The sequence below is a fragment of the Micromys minutus genome (assembly GCF_963924665.1).
Source record: "Micromys minutus genome assembly, chromosome: 24".
Classification (NCBI taxonomy): domain Eukaryota; kingdom Metazoa; phylum Chordata; class Mammalia; order Rodentia; family Muridae; genus Micromys; species Micromys minutus.
This window is the reverse complement of record NC_137959.1, coordinates 39,408,700-39,423,908: the sequence shown is the minus strand read 5'-3', so window position 1 is coordinate 39,423,908 and position 15,209 is coordinate 39,408,700. Positions and strand designations below refer to the sequence as shown.

Genomic DNA, 15,209 nt, shown 5'->3' with positions numbered 1-15,209 from the left:
CACTTTGATAGCTGGACTTTGGTAGCCAGCCTCAGAAGGAGGAAGTGACCAAATAAGGGAAAAGACCTTGGGGCTAGCTTTAGGAAAGCGGTCGTCTAACCATTTATTTAGCAAAGCAGAGGGAACTGCAGAGAAGGAAGGCAAAGCCTGCCAGAGCCATGCTCACCCCTCACACCGGAGCTGGCCAGACTCTCTTTAGAAGGAAGTGATCTGGGGGCTGGACAGATGGCTCAGTGGTTAAGAGCACTGACTGCTCTTCCAGAGGTCCTGAGTTCAATTCCCAGCAACCACATGGTGGCTCATAACCATCTATAATGGGGTCCGATGCCCTCTTCTGGTGTGTCTAAAGACAGCTACAGTGTACTTATATAAAATAAATCTTAAAAAAACAAAAAAAGGAAGTGGTCCTTGGGAGCCACCTCTTGAGAACCAGGTGGTCCAGGCTGGAACTCAAGACCTTGCCTTCATCTCCCAGATGTACCAGCACACACAGCTCCATGTTTATCACTGAACATGGGTAAGAGTGTGCTTTGGGGTCAGAGAAGAACTCCTGTGACTGGTTTTCCCATGTGGGTGGGTCATCAAGCTTGGCAGCAAGTTTCTGTGTCCTCTGAGCCATCTCCTTGGCCTGTGTTTTGTTTCTCAGTATAAATATGTCTTCTATGATTTAAAACAAAGACAAAATGAGATATTTAAACATTTCTTTTGGCTGGTATGGCGGCAGCTGCCCGAAATCCCTGCACTTAGCATCAGGAGGATTGGGAAGGAGGGCAAGGTCATTTTGGGCAACACTGAAAGCTTGAGGCCAGCCTGGGTACATGAATCACTCACTGTCTCAAAGACAAAAAAGCACTTTAGGGGAGCTGGGCATAGAGACAGAGCATGTGACTAACCCCTAGGTTCTGTCTCGAGCCCTGAGAAGAAATACGGAGAAGCTGAAATCCCAACAATCCAACTATAGAGAAACAGTAATGGGGCCGGTGGATAAAGATGCTGGCTTCTATGCCCCACTACCTGAGTTCAAACCCAGCACCCAGTCTGAGAACAAGCTCTCACAAGTTGTCCTTTGATTTCCACATCCACATGGTTTGTGGGTACCCAAATGCATGAGCTCACACACACACACACACACATGACATTGTTGTACACTCCTATAATCTCAGCATTCAGGAGGCTGAAGCAGGAGGATTACCAGTTTGAAGCTAGCCTGGCCTACAAAGCAAAATCCTATGAAGGAAGAAGAGAGAAAAGAGGGAGGGAGAAAAAGGAGGAAGGGAGAGAAAGGAGGAAGGGAGAGAAAGGAGGAAGGGAGAGAAAGGAGGAAGGAGGGAGGGAGAGGAAGAAGGAGGGAGGGAAAGGAGGCAGGGAAAGGAGGAAGGAGGGAGGTGAAGGAGGAAGGAGGGAGGGAGAGGAGGAAGGAGGGAGGGAAAGGAAGCAGGGAAAGGAGGAAGGAGGCAGGGAAAGGAGGAAGAAGGGAGGTGAAGGAGGGAGGGGAAGGAGGGAGGGAGACTTAAATGCTTAGAAGGTGGAAACACTCCCCTCCCTCCCCACCCCTGCCTCACCTGACAGTTTGGGTCTGATCCCTGGAAGAAGAGAACCAACCAACTCCGACTGCTATACTCTGACTTTCACATGTGTGCCATAGTGCACTTATACACATGTATGAATGCATGCACACACACACACTAAATAAATAAATGTTTAAACATCTTTAAAAAGAGAAGGAAGAGGAGGAAATCAGCTCCTGATATAATCATGGGAAATGACCATTGGCTGGATATTTGATGGGATTATTGTTAAGAACCTTAAAAATTTATAATGTTGTTGCCACTTTATATATATAATATATATTATTTATTTATTATATATTAGTACACTGCAGCTGTCTTCAGACACACCAGAAGAAGGCATCAGATCTCATTACAGATGGTTGTGAGTCACCATGTGGTTACTGGGAATTGAACTCAGAACCTTGGGAAGAGTAGTCAGTGCTCTTGACCACTGAGCCATCTCTCTACCTATTTATATATTTTTACTTTGAAGTTAAGGGTAAAGCTCTTTGAAGCCTTTATCTCTGGCAAAAATGCACTAACATACTTAATGAAATGGTACGGGCTTTAAGGAGACCAATGTGGTACATGTCTGTGATCCCAGAACTCAAGAGGCTGATACACTAGGGTATTGAGTTCCAGGTTGGCCTGTGCATTTCGAACAGTAAATTCATGTGCAATAACCACCAGGAAGCCTGGAGAAGGCACATACTTCTCCAGCTTTTTGCCTTCCCTTCTGGCTATTTGAAATGGCTTTTGTTTTGTGAGAAGGGTCTCACTACATAAACCAGGCTGGCCTTGAACTTGTTACTGCAGGCATGCAAGCACTACATACCTGGCTCCCTTGGAAGCTTTCATATTGTAAAACAAGAAGAATGAGAAGAAGGCTAGCAAGATGGCTCTGTGTTAGGAGGGTCTGCTGCTCTTGCAGAGGACCCAAATCCCGTTCTCAGCACGTGTCACACTGCCTGTAACTCTAGTTCCGAGGGACCCGATGTCCTCTTCTGGCCTCTGTTGTACTCATACTCAGGTGGCAGACACACATCATACATGTGAGAAAAAACAATAAAGTAATTGTTTTCAAAATGTGAAAACGGGGGGGGGGAGGTTGGAAGATGGCTCAGTGGTTAAGAATGCTGGCTGTTCTTCCAGAGGACCTGGGTTCAGTTCCCAGCACCCACAAGGCAGCTCACAACTGTCTGTAGCTCCAGTTCCATGGGATCTGACGTCTGTATCACAAGGACATAGGGGTAAACACCAGTACACATAAAAACATTTTTTAAGTGAAAACAGAAGACAGGGACTTACCCCAGCTTTGGCACTGAACAAGACTGGACTTATATTCAAGTCTAACCATGTAGAAAGATTTGCAGGTGTGATGTCCCGTATCTAGGGTTGGCTTAGACTCTAAACAGAAAGCCAGCAAGATAGATTAGTGGATCCAGAGGCTTGCTACCAAGCCTGATGACCTGAGTTCAATCCCCAGAACCCACTTGGTAGAAGAGAGACCCTAGTCCTGGAAGTTATCCTCTGACTTCTACATGAGTGTGCTGTGGCGCGCGTGCTTTGCACACACACACACAAACACACAGAGACAGACAGACACATACATACACATGGAGACAGATACACTGAGAAGTCAGAGGCAGAGACTGAGGTAGAAATAGCAATGGAGAGGCAGAGATAATAGGCAATAGATATCATTTAAAAAAACAAAGCCTCCAGAGGGAAATAGCCAGACAATGGTCTCTTAAGGTCAGTCACTGGGTTGGAAGAAGGGTGTGTGGGGAAGTGTGCACTTCTCTTTATAAGTAAGCACATTTTCAAACTGTCGATGACAAAAGGCTAAAAGGAAAACATCGATATGCTAGTTGGCTGTTTGGACCCAATGTGCACCTCAGATTTCCTGAACCTGGCATGCAGCAGGTACGCCCAAGGCTGCTGCTTTGTTTTTATTGTAGCTGGTTCCTTGTCACTTACCACCATCTGGTCTCTTTTCCCTTTGACTCATAGAGAACACATGGCACCCCAAGCCCAAGCTGGAGGTGAGCGACCTTTGGAAGGACGGCATCTACAGACGGTGTCTCTATCTTCAGCTGGATCGTGTGGAGAGGGAGCTGCAGTTGGTGGGGCCCCAAGGTTTCAGGCCTTGCCACAGCCATGCCCAGGCCCTCAGGCAGCTACGTGTCCTGAAGGGTCACCTCTGGGGACAGCCTGGTACCCCGGCACTGGCATATACCAGGTAATCTACTTCCTTGAATGCTGAATGGACACACCTGCCCTCCCCAGCTGCAGCCTGGGGCGTCTTGACCAGCCTTGGAAAGATGTCCACCACACCATGCAGGCAGACTCCCTTGAGTACCCTTAAAGCCATCAGGGGTTAAGGGGACAGGGTTAGTTGCTGGAAGGCACTCAGCCTTTGCAAGGAACTTTACAGATGACCTCGTATGTGAGGGCTGTTGTCCAGTCTGCGATGCTGGAATAGTGTCTGATCAAGCCCGGCCCTGTCAGTCAACAGGGTCTCCAGGGAGGGAGGGAGGACTGAAAAGAAAAAAACAATTAGACAACACTATAACATGACTCCAGCCAGTGCTGAGGCTGAAGCAGGTTTAATTTTCCCCAGGCAGCTTTTGTACCATTCTAGGTTCTTGCAGAGAATATGGTCAGTTCTTAGGTCAAAGACAAAGTAATTAAAAAGGTAATAAACTAAGAGATCAAACCAGGTGTGATCAAAGTAAAAAAGTCCCTGGAGTCACTGGGTCTGGGGGCCTACTAGGATGATCAAGACAAAAGGGAAGTCACACATTCCTTGACTTTGTTTACCCTGATTCTAGCATTAACCTGAATGCAAATGCTCTTATCTGACCCTACTTCCTCCTCTGAGCCCAGTGCCAAATTTCCCTCTGAAGGAGGCACCAGTTCTCTACAAGCATGTGGGTCTCTCTGGGCCTTGGTTTTACTGATTAAAATGTACAACTCCAAAGGATGTCTTCCTCCATTTATTTCATGTTTTGCTTGTTTGCTGAAGTGCTGGGGTTGGACCTCATCCTTATGAATGCCAGGGTGTCTCTCTGCAAGTGTTTTTAGTTTTTTGTTTAATAATCAGGAAACTTTGAAGACAGTTTACTTGATGATGGAACTAAGTATGCCAGGTCTGATGCAATCTTACAATCCCAAATACTGAAGCAGGAAGATCCCGTGTTCAGAAACAGCTTGAGCTACATAGCAAGCTCAAGGCAAAGCTGGGCGTCTTAATTAGGGTTACTATTGCTTTGGTGAAACACCTCGACCAAAAGCAAACTGGGGAGGAAAGGGATTATGTGGCTTACACTGTGTGTGTGTGTGTGTGTGTGTGTGTGTGTGTGTGTGTGTGTGTGTGTGAGAGAGAGAGAGAGAGAGAGAGAGAGAGAGAGAGAGAGAGAGAGAGAGAGATAGCTTAGTGGTAACAGACTCACCTAGGATGCTGGAGACCCGAGGGCTGTCTTTCCATAGCTCACGCGCACACAGCTTTTGGTAGTCAACAAGTAAAAAAAAAGTTATTATTCAGAAAATTACCCTTCTTGAGAAGTCTTCTGAGGTAATCTAGGATGATCTTATGTTATGCCTGGAATGTTTTTAATATTCCCCCCTCCAAAAGGAGGGTGTAAGACAGATGGGGTGATTGGGTGTGCCAGACACAATGAAGAAAGTTGTTCAAAGCTGCTGATAAATGCTGGTGGGGGGGGGTGTTGCTGGGTTTGCTGGCTTGATGCCTTTTGTATTAGACTCTTTTATAATAAAAGATTTTTTAATGACATAGAACCAGTCTTCCAGGCTAGCTGTGAGAGAGTGCCCCCTAGCCAGCACCGGACAAACGGCAGCCTGTAGAGCTGCTCTTTCAGGGAGGTGCAAATTAAGGAGAAACAGGTTGTCAGAGGTCAGGCAGCTTGCACAAGGCCGTCTGGAGGATGAGGACAGATCAGGATTTCAATGAGGGTCCTCGGGTGGCACCTTAACTGTGTCGGTCTAACCTCTTTTATAGCTCTCCTCGGGCCAGCAGATCCCCTCGTGGCCTGCCCTGGTGGTGTGTCCTAGTGGGCTGGCTCCTGGTGGTGAGCACCAGCGGGGTGGCGGCCTTCTTCACGATGCTGTATGGCCTGCACTATGGAAGGGCCAGCTCCCTCAAGTGGCTCATCTCCATGGCTGTGTCCTTCGTGGAGAGTGTGTTCATCACCCAACCTCTGAAGGTCAGAACGCCCCCCATTCAAAGTGTCTGCCCACCCCTACTAGCCACCTTTACCCTCCCGTGGTTGGTTCTTTTTCAAGCATAACTAATTTTTTTAAAATGTTCATTTAATAGACACGTGAGCTGCTACCTGCACTGACCCTGAGCAGGGATAATGGAGTTAGTACCATTATGGCCCAAAAGACTTGTCCCCCAGGACCCGAGCTTCTTTATCATCGTCACCCTTAGGATTGTGGGAAAATTTACAGGGAAGAACTCATAAAGCTAGGGATGCAGCTCAGAAGTAGAGAGCTTGCCTAGCAAGCACAAGGTTCTGGTCCAATCCCAGCACTCCCACCAATACACACACACACACACACACACACACTATAACTTCAGAGTATAAAATGAGAGAAGATGGGCTGGAGAGATGGCTCAGTGGTTAAGAGCACTGACTGCTCTTCCAGAGGTCCTGAGTTCAATTCCCAGCAACCACATGGTGGCTCACAGCCATCTGTAATGGGATCTGATGCCCTCTTCTGATGTATCTGAAGACAGTGACAGTATAATTATATATAATAAATAAATAAATCTTTTTTAAAAAGTAAATGAGAAAAGATAGGAATTTAAAGAACTGTTCCCTTTAAAAATCTGCTCCCATTCCCTGAGATGTTACGTGGGAGCATATTAACCTTGGATACTAAGCCCAGACTTAGAACCAGCAGGGAGCAGGGACAGACCTGCCTCTGAAAGGAGCCAGGCAGTTGTCAGGGGACCAGGAAAACTGTAAAAGCAAAGCAACCATTTAGGCACTCTTCTCAGGCTTAGTTACTTGGTCTTGTTTGTTTTTTGAGGCAGGGTCTTCCTATGTAGCCCTGGCTAGCCTGGTGCTCAATATGTAGCCCAGACTCACTCAGAATTGATGGCAATCCTCCTGCCTCAGCAACCCAAGAGCTGAAACTATAGCTATGCGCCACTACCATACCTAGCCCCTGGAACTTTTTCTCCAGTGGGACATCTCAAATCCTTCCTCCATCTACCCTGCTATTCTGCCCTGACTTATATGTATGTATTTATTTATAAATAAGGTCCTGTAGCCCAAGATTATTTAGCTGAGGCTGGCCTCAAACGTCCGATCTTCCAGCCTCCACCTCCCTAGAGCTGGGATTCCAGGTGTGTGCTGTCTTGCTCTGTTAATGTCATGCTGTTAACTCCATTCATGTTGCTGGAGATCAAACCAGGGCTCCGTGTATGCCAGGCAAGCACTCTGCCAACTGAGCCACCTTCCCAGTCCTAAAAGGTCTTTTCAATAAGACTCAAAAGCTTCTATGACAATTCCACCAGCCAAAGCTAGAAGACTAGGAAGAGCTGGGGTGTGTCCCCATTGTTCCAAATCAAACCACGGGATGCTCTTTGGTTGGGCATAACAAACTGGCTGCAGGTTGTATCTGTTGATGCAGAGCTTCGGGGATGGGGTGGGATGGAGTCAGATGTAAGAGACACTCTGAGTAGCTGGACAGCCAAGTGAGAAGCTCTGGGAAGTTTCAAGGCTTGTCAGCCTTTCGGACTGGTAGTACCCCTCCTTCCCCATAATGACCTCCCTCTGTGGCAATGGTCGATGCCCAGGTCTCAGGCCTTGAGAATACTCTTTGACCTTGGGCTCACATGATGTGATTTCCAGGTGCTGGGCTTTGCTGCTTTCTTTGCGCTGGTCTTGAAGAGAGAGGATGATGAAGAGACCTTATCCTTATTTTCAGAACATCTGTCTAGCCCAGGTAATAGGGCCCTGGTATGTGGAGACGGGACGGACCGGCCAGTAGTCCAGCAGGGCTGAGTAGGCCTGCAGAGAACATCTGTGCTGTGTCGTGGGCACTCCCAGATGTTGTCTGCCACCAGCCTTTATCAGCCATTCTAGAGTAGCCAAACAAGAGATACCTTTCCTTCCTTCCTTCGAAGAGCTTTATTCCTTCCCTTCCAAACTTTCTTTCTGATAACCCAGCTTAACCTTTTAACCAGGGGCGTTCCTGTGGGGGTCTGGACAGACTCTTTAGCCAGTGTGTGCCCTTGGGGATAAGGCAGGCTGTATCTTTTTTAAAGAATTATTTATTTTATTTTATATGAATACACTGTCCATTACAGAAGGTTGTAAGCCACCATGTGGTTGCTGGGATTTGAATTCAGGACCTCTGGAAGAGCAGTCAGTGCTGTATTCATTTTAGAGACAGATCTTCAAGTAGCCTACACTGGCCTTGAATTTGGCATATAACTAAAAATGAATTTGCACTTCAGATGCCCCAACCCATTGCCACCTCCAGGCATGTGCCACTGAGCTAGTTTATGTGGTTCTGGGGACAGAACACAGGCTAAGCCAGAGTTTGTCAGGCACTTTACCACAGGAGCTCCATTCTGCGTTCCTTACCAAGGTGTGGATGCCTGAAATTTCAAATGAAAACAAAGCATTCATCTAGCTCATGGGCAGGCTGCCAAGAGTGGCCACACGTTAGACTTCTGGGACAGAAATGTCTACAGTCTGTGACTGAGGGTCCAAACTGTCCCTGCTGGGTTTGGTAAACAAAGATTTATGGGAACTATGCTGAATGCTGCTGGTCTAGGAGGCTCCTGGTCAGTTCCCCCCATCCTGATGGAGCTCTCAAAGGACCTTGAGAAGACTTTCCTCTGAGCAGGGAGCAAAGGAGACAGAATCAGTAACTGCCCTTGACATTAGCTTAGATAAAACAGGAGCCAGTGAGTTCATGGACACAGAGGTTCACCCTGTCCTAGGCTTGTGATCTTCCATTCCAGGGGACAGTTTTGGCTTTGCACATCCACAAAAAAAAAAAAAAAAAAAAAAAAAAAAAAAAAAAAAAAATCTCAACAATCAAAATCTCCTTTTTCAGTGAAAGAGTAATTTCTCTCTGAAGAGACGCCAGCTTCCCAGCCTAGCTGTTCCTTCCGTCATTCTTTGGGCAAGTCTTCCAGGAGAGCTGGCTGTGTCTCAGGCAGCAATGGATTCAGAGCATAATCGACATAAAATCCACTCACTGTTGGATGTAATCCATCCATTCTAGTAAATTTAGAGGGTTGTGGAACTATCATCACTGTGATTGAAATTTAAAACAGTTCATTTCCCTGAGGGGTCCATTTTTTTGTTCCTGGGCAACTCGGGACTGGCTGAATGGAATGGGTCACAACCCCTGCCAGCATAGACCATGTAGGCAGGTAACAGTAAAACATGTCAATGCATAAGGAAGCAGCTAAGGGAGTCTGATGAAGGCAAGGCTGCAGAGGATTAAGACCCTTCTGGCTCCCCTAAGCCATCCCCGGAAGGATAGGGGAGGAAAGACTTGGACCCTAGATTCCTGCAAAGGCCTCGCTGATGCTATGTCTGGAGCTCAGGTTAAAGGAGTTAGCTTAAAGGAGGTGGTTCATGGGGAGGGTGGAGGGTCATAGGGAGCAGAACAGGAAGGGACTTGAAGGGTCTGGGGCAATTCTGGGATTCCTGGTGGCCCTATCTGCCTTGTCTTTTACAGTGGTCACCGGTGTTGCCGTGGAGACCCCAGGTATCAGGTCACACATGGAAATGTGGAGAGCAACAGGGAAGTAGATGACAAATGCTGGAAACAGAGTAGGCAGACTGATATGAACGCACCGATAGATGGGCCACCACACACCTATCAGAACGGCTGATGGCAACACCAGGTTTCCCTGTCATGTGGGAGACTGTTTTGTGTCCTTGTGTCCACAGGTCCCCATGTCTTGCTCTGGACACAAAGGCGCAGCAGCAAGGATGTTTACCAGCCTCCTCCCAGCGCTGCCATTGAGAAGATGAAAACTACTCGCCTCAAGGAGCAGAAAGCCTTTGCTCTCATCAGAGAAATCTTCGGTGGGCAACCTCCCACACTGGGTTCTCAGCACATCTTGGCGCAGACACACTGAGTCCTTTGATGAGCCCTTTGCTGCCTCTAGGCCTAAGTTTCCGTAGAAGGCTACTTGTCCAGACTTCTCCTTTCTGCATATGATCTTTTAAGCTCTTTGGGTGAAGTCTGTGTTCCCTACTATGGCGCTACTCACTTGGGTCCTCTCTCCTGGCTCCCAGGGTCAAGGTTTCTGCAGCTCCTGAGATTGGATGCTTCTTCTGTGTCTGGGTCTTTTGTTCTGTTGGGTCCTCTCAGCTGCCTAGAATGGACCCACCCTCTTCTCCACCTTCCCTTCTGGCTAATTCTTCTAGTTCTTTAACTCTTATAGAGCTTTAGAGAGGACCCTCCCTTCCCTATTGCTCGGGTCAGGAGCTTTCAAATCTGTGTTTGTCTGCCTGATTTCCCTAAAGCACATCTGGGTGGCTATGGTTCACTAGCAAGGTGATCCCAGGCAGATGGGTAGGGACGGAAGTACCACAAGAAAGGAAAGAAGCCGGAGACCGTGGGGAGAGTGGGACCCACTCTCCCAATTTTCCTATTCATTATCATTATTGGTGTCCGTCCAGCCCCAGGTGGTGGTACCCTGCAGATCCCAAGCTCAAGGCTGGAAGGTCTGGCTCAGCAGGAATCTGCACCCTGCTTGGGTTGTCATGTGTGACTTTCTGATCCAGATCTTTTCACACGAAGGGACCTTCCAGCCTTCTAACACTCCAAACCTGTCTTCAGTAAGCAGGTGGACGCCATGAGCAGAGATCTGTCTGCTCTGTCACTGTATTGGCAGCAATGCCACAGGGCAGGTGCCGGGTTTTGACGATTCTGTCTTAAATACACTGACAGGAGTCTGGAGGGGGCTGAGTGGTTAAGAGTGTCCACTTTGCAAGCCCTGGTTTGGATTCCCAGCACCCACGTAAAAATCCAGATGTGGTCGTGTGTACCTTTCACCCTAGTGCTAAAGAAGAATGTGAGCTTGCTGGCGACAGCCTCGCTCTGGCATCAGTGCCAGGCCTTGTCTGAAGGGGAAAGCAGAGAGTTATAGAACATGACACTCAACGTCATTGTCTGGTGTACCCACACGTATGCGCACGCATGGCACACACATAAGGAAAATGAAAGAGAAGCTAACCAGTTCTGGGGTTTAGCTCAGTGGGAGAGCAATCCTTTAGCAAGCTCGGGCTCCACAATCCATCCCCAGCTAATCCCCAGTGAGCCAGGCAATTTGCTGCTCAGGCTGGTGTTCTGGGTTCCCTCCCTAAAACCCATTGCTGTAGTGGGGAATGGACTTCTGCATGCTACCTTCTGACCTACATGCCCGCCGTGACACACACATGTTCACACGTCTGTACACATAAGAATAATACATAGATAGCTTTGAAGAGCAGGTCAAGCGTGGCAAGCTCAGAACTAGAATTCGAATGCTGGGCGGATCAGGAATTCATGGCCAATATCATTGATGTAGCAAGTTCAGTGCCAGCCTGGGACATGAGACCCTGCTTAAAAGAAACACAGAGCATGACCCCCGGTTGAGTCTTGTTCTAAATGCTTTATAAACGTTAGCTGATCCTCCTACCATGATCCCAGGCCTCAAAATTATTATCTGAATAATCCACAAAGAGGCACCTGTGGAGAGGAAGTAGCAGGATCTCTCTGCGTATCTCCCTCCTTTCTGCTGTTTCTGTTGCCTGAGTGGCAGGGGCCGAGCCATGTAAGATGTTCTGAGTCATGTAAGATCCCTTTCCTCTTGAACTCGGGGGGAGTCAAGGACCACCTAACCAGGTTGTGCATCTTTCCAGCATACCTGGGCTTCCTGTGGATGCTGCTGCTGGTGGCCTATGGGCAAAGGGACCCCAGTGCTTACCACTTCAACAGACATCTGGAGCGTAGCTTCACTCAAGGCTTTTCAGCTGTCCTGGGCTTCAGAGGGTTCTTCGAATGGGCCAATACCACTCTCATGAAGAACCTATATGGCCATCACCCAGGTGACCTTCTAACCTGGAGACAGCGTGTCAGGCCCGCTTGTGTGTGTGACTGTGTGGGAACAGCTCTAAGTCACTGACAGCTTAAAAACACAACAGCCTCAGGATCATGATCATAGGCTTTGACAGGCTATCAGAAGGTTGGTGTGAACTGGCATCTTGCATGAGAGGCAGGAAGCCTAAACTGGGTAGGCAGGAGAAAGGATGTGAGACAAGCCAAACCAGCACACCACAGGACCGCAAAGTCCATGCAATTTCCTGAGTGAAAGTCCGGTGTGGAGCTGTGTGGAAGGGGCGGGGGGGAGGTTGTGGGGAACTCTAATAATCACGTTTATCCTCGTGTAGAAGAGGCACCGTGGAGGTTTCTACATAAGGAAGCAACACAAACCTGTGGGGCAAGAAGCATCAGTCTGAAAGAATGTGGAGGCTGGAGTGGAGGGTATTCAGAGTCAGGATGCTAGAGAAGATGGGGACAGATGTGGGATACAAGAGAGGGGGGGGCTTGGAAGTACTGTTGGGATGTGGAGCCTGTTAGGAAGTGAGGGTTGGGAAGGACACAGGTAGTGTCCAGGCCGACAGAGTGGAGGTGTAGTCCCCCAAAAGAATGAATGTAGAACAAAGAATATCCAAAAGGGTGTAAGAATGAATGGGTTAGATATATTCATGATAGAGTGGCAGTGGTTGGTCCAGTAAAGGAAGCTGACATATAACTGTTAGGGGAAGGATGAAGAGAGTGGGAGGCATGGGAGATGCCTCTGTGGGGCCCATGTTGGGAATACCTTCCCCCTGAGGGACCAGCCACACAACGGTATAGTACAGAATAGAGTTTATTCAGGTCATGGGAGAGTTAAGAGGGTGGTAGAGGCAGAGAGAGAGAGAGAGAGAGAGAGAGAGAGAGAGAGAGAGAGAGAGAGAGAGTAGAGGAGTAGAGGCCAGCCATGAGCACATGGAGGGAGAGGGGGGAAGGGAAGAGGAGGGGTAGGGGTGGGAGAGCAAGGCTGCAAGAGCACAAGAGCAAGAGAGAGAGGAGGGGTCAAGCAGCTCCTTTTATAGTGTCAGGTCACTGGGGCGGAGCAGACCTGGCTACTGCTGGGTAATTGAGGGGTGGGGTATACCTGGCTGTTGCTAGGTAACTGAGGGGTGGGGTTTACAGAATCCCAACAATAACCACCCTTCAGCAATGTGGTTTATGAGGAGAAAGGGCCTCAGGACCATAATGGGCCCCAAGACAGGGAGAATATCAGACAGAAAATGGCACAGCATATGGGAGAGCCAAGCATGAGGAGGCCCTTAAAAAGGGAAGGAAGACTTCCTTTTCCAACCTAAGAGAGCTTCATTAAGGCTGAGAATGAGTGTGGCCTGCATCTTTAATCCCAGGACTTTGGAGGCAGATGCAGGGGAATTTCTGTGAGTTCTAGGATAGCCAGGGTTACATAGAGAGACCACAGGAGGGTGAGGAGGGATGAGGCCAGAGAAGTGCCTTCAGAGAAAAGCCCCAGGGCATTCCTCTGAGGCATCTTCTGAAAAATTTGAAGGACAGTCCCCAGAATATAGGACATAGCAGACTTTTATAAGCTTTTGGGGGGGTTGCATAATGTGATTTTATTTAGAATAACATACATTATAAAGAGCGCCGGAAGAGCAGCAGTACTGGTTAGGACCATAAACCAGGAGCCATAAAACCACAGCACAGTGTACTGCTCAAATTTTGTCCAGAGAGAGCTGCATGGAGGTGTGACCTAGTCCCTTCAGGCTATAGGTTCTGGCTTCTCAAGGGTGCTCAGGGTCTTAAATGGACAGAGCCTTGTTCTAACAGCATGCATCCTATGCTTACACACTATGATCATATGCACATCTGGGTGGGGGAGCCTGGGGTGTGTTAGAATGCTTTCAGATGCTACACTTGCCCTCCTGGTTCTCATCTTCAGGCTTTGTCACTGACGGTAACTCCAAGTTGGTTGGCAGTGCCCACATTCGCCAAGTGAGGGTCCGGGAAAGCTCTTGCTTGGTTGCCCAGCAGTTACAGGCTTCGTTGAGTGGATGCCATGCACCATATTCTCTGGATGTTGAAGACTTGGCAGACTATGGAGAAGGCTGGAATGCCTCAGCCCACAATAACAGCAATGGCTTCCCTCCGGTGTGGCAGTACCAGAGCCAGAGCCAATGCCAGGGTTATCCTATGTGGGGCAAACTTACCGTGTATGGGGGAGGAGGCTATGTGGTCCCCTTGGGGACTGATCGCCAAAACGCCTCAAGGTAAGAGCCACTTGGTTCTTTTCTAGCTCAGTGATGCCCTCTGTTGAGAGTGCCTGGTGGAATGGCAATGCAGCCTTCAAAATAAGACCAGGCCGAGTTGATTTGTCCCACAATGGGAGGGGACAGGCAAGAAAGAATCTTTCAGGAAGTATTTCCAGGCCCCAAGCGTTTTAGGCACATCCCCAGACCTGGAAGGCAAGGCCCTCATGCTATCACTACTAAGCATGCGTGTATGTGCAAGCACGTACTTTCATTCGCTCCATCTGGAGGGACTGATGTCAGTGCCATTGTGAACGAAGAGACCGAGGCCTGAAGAAGTTAGTCTCTTATCCAAGAGGCAGTGGGGATTTGAACTCAACTCCCTCTGCCACCCCAGGACACATTTCTCTTTGTACTATGCCAGGCTGAGTTCTCCAGGACCTGATTCCATGTAAGGTGCCATCCCAAAGGAACTGTCATAGTTGCAGCTACTGCCTGTGCCCCAGTACTTCATGGGGTTCCTCTGTAACACTATGGCTCTTAGACTTAAAAAAGCATCCCACTTCCCTGGATGGGGCATATCCAAGCACAGGCCCCTGCACCCTGACCCAGCTTTTCTGATGTATCTGACAGAGCCTGAGAGTCTGTATTCACCATACGCTACAAATGCTGACTGGGGACCCCTTGAGAACCTCTCTTCTAATGCTCAGGAGACTATAAGCTAACATACCTTGTGGCTGGCAAATGATGTCTGTTCCCCAAAAGCTAGCCATGTAGAGGAGAAGGTTTAGACAGTAAGCCCTAGCTCATCCAGGGGTTCACAGGCAGGGAGCCTCCTGAGATACCCAAGCACTCCCCTTCCTCTGCAGGATGCTCCAGTACCTCTTTGACAATGGCTGGCTGGACACCCTAACCAGAGCAGTGTTTGTGGAGTTCACCGTCTACAACGCCAATGTTAATCTGTTCTGCACTGTCACACTCACACTGGAGACCAGTGGTCTGGGTGAGAGCCCTCTCTCCTGGAACGTCCCCACCCCCACAGTTGGGTCCTGCTGCCTTAGGGACTGGGGTCCAGGGAAGTTGCACTGGGGGTCTGGGTTCACCCTGCAATGGGTCATGAATCTCTGGGTCCCCGACAGCAGGACATCAGTGGTACCCTAGCTAATCTTTCTTACTCTGGCCTGCTCTCTTTCATTTTCTTGGGGAATCCAGTGGAGAGAGAAGGTAGCTTATCCTCTTAACCCCACAGTGGGACACACACTGGTCATCGCTGTCCAACCGGCAGTCACACAACTCACCCTAACTGACTGCTGGAATGGGATTTTATACT

At 48.6% G+C, this 15,209-nt stretch overlaps 1 protein-coding gene across 1 annotated transcript in view; it reads left to right on the top strand.

Annotated features, from left to right (window-relative positions):
- The window catches only part of LOC308436285 (polycystin-1-like protein 2), a gene marked incomplete at both ends in the record, with an annotated part of 77,495 nt that overhangs the window by 52,504 nt on the left and 9,782 nt on the right, over nucleotides 1-15,209 (top strand). The window contains 7 exons of the mRNA XM_080937146.1: nucleotides 3,564-3,792; nucleotides 5,572-5,776; nucleotides 7,436-7,529; nucleotides 9,500-9,637; nucleotides 11,462-11,647; nucleotides 13,573-13,900; nucleotides 14,749-14,882. Of these exons, the coding sequence (XP_080793272.1) occupies nucleotides 3,564-3,792; nucleotides 5,572-5,776; nucleotides 7,436-7,529; nucleotides 9,500-9,637; nucleotides 11,462-11,647; nucleotides 13,573-13,900; nucleotides 14,749-14,882 (1,314 nt within the window). The remainder of the gene's footprint in view (nucleotides 1-3,563; nucleotides 3,793-5,571; nucleotides 5,777-7,435; nucleotides 7,530-9,499; nucleotides 9,638-11,461; nucleotides 11,648-13,572; nucleotides 13,901-14,748; nucleotides 14,883-15,209) is intronic.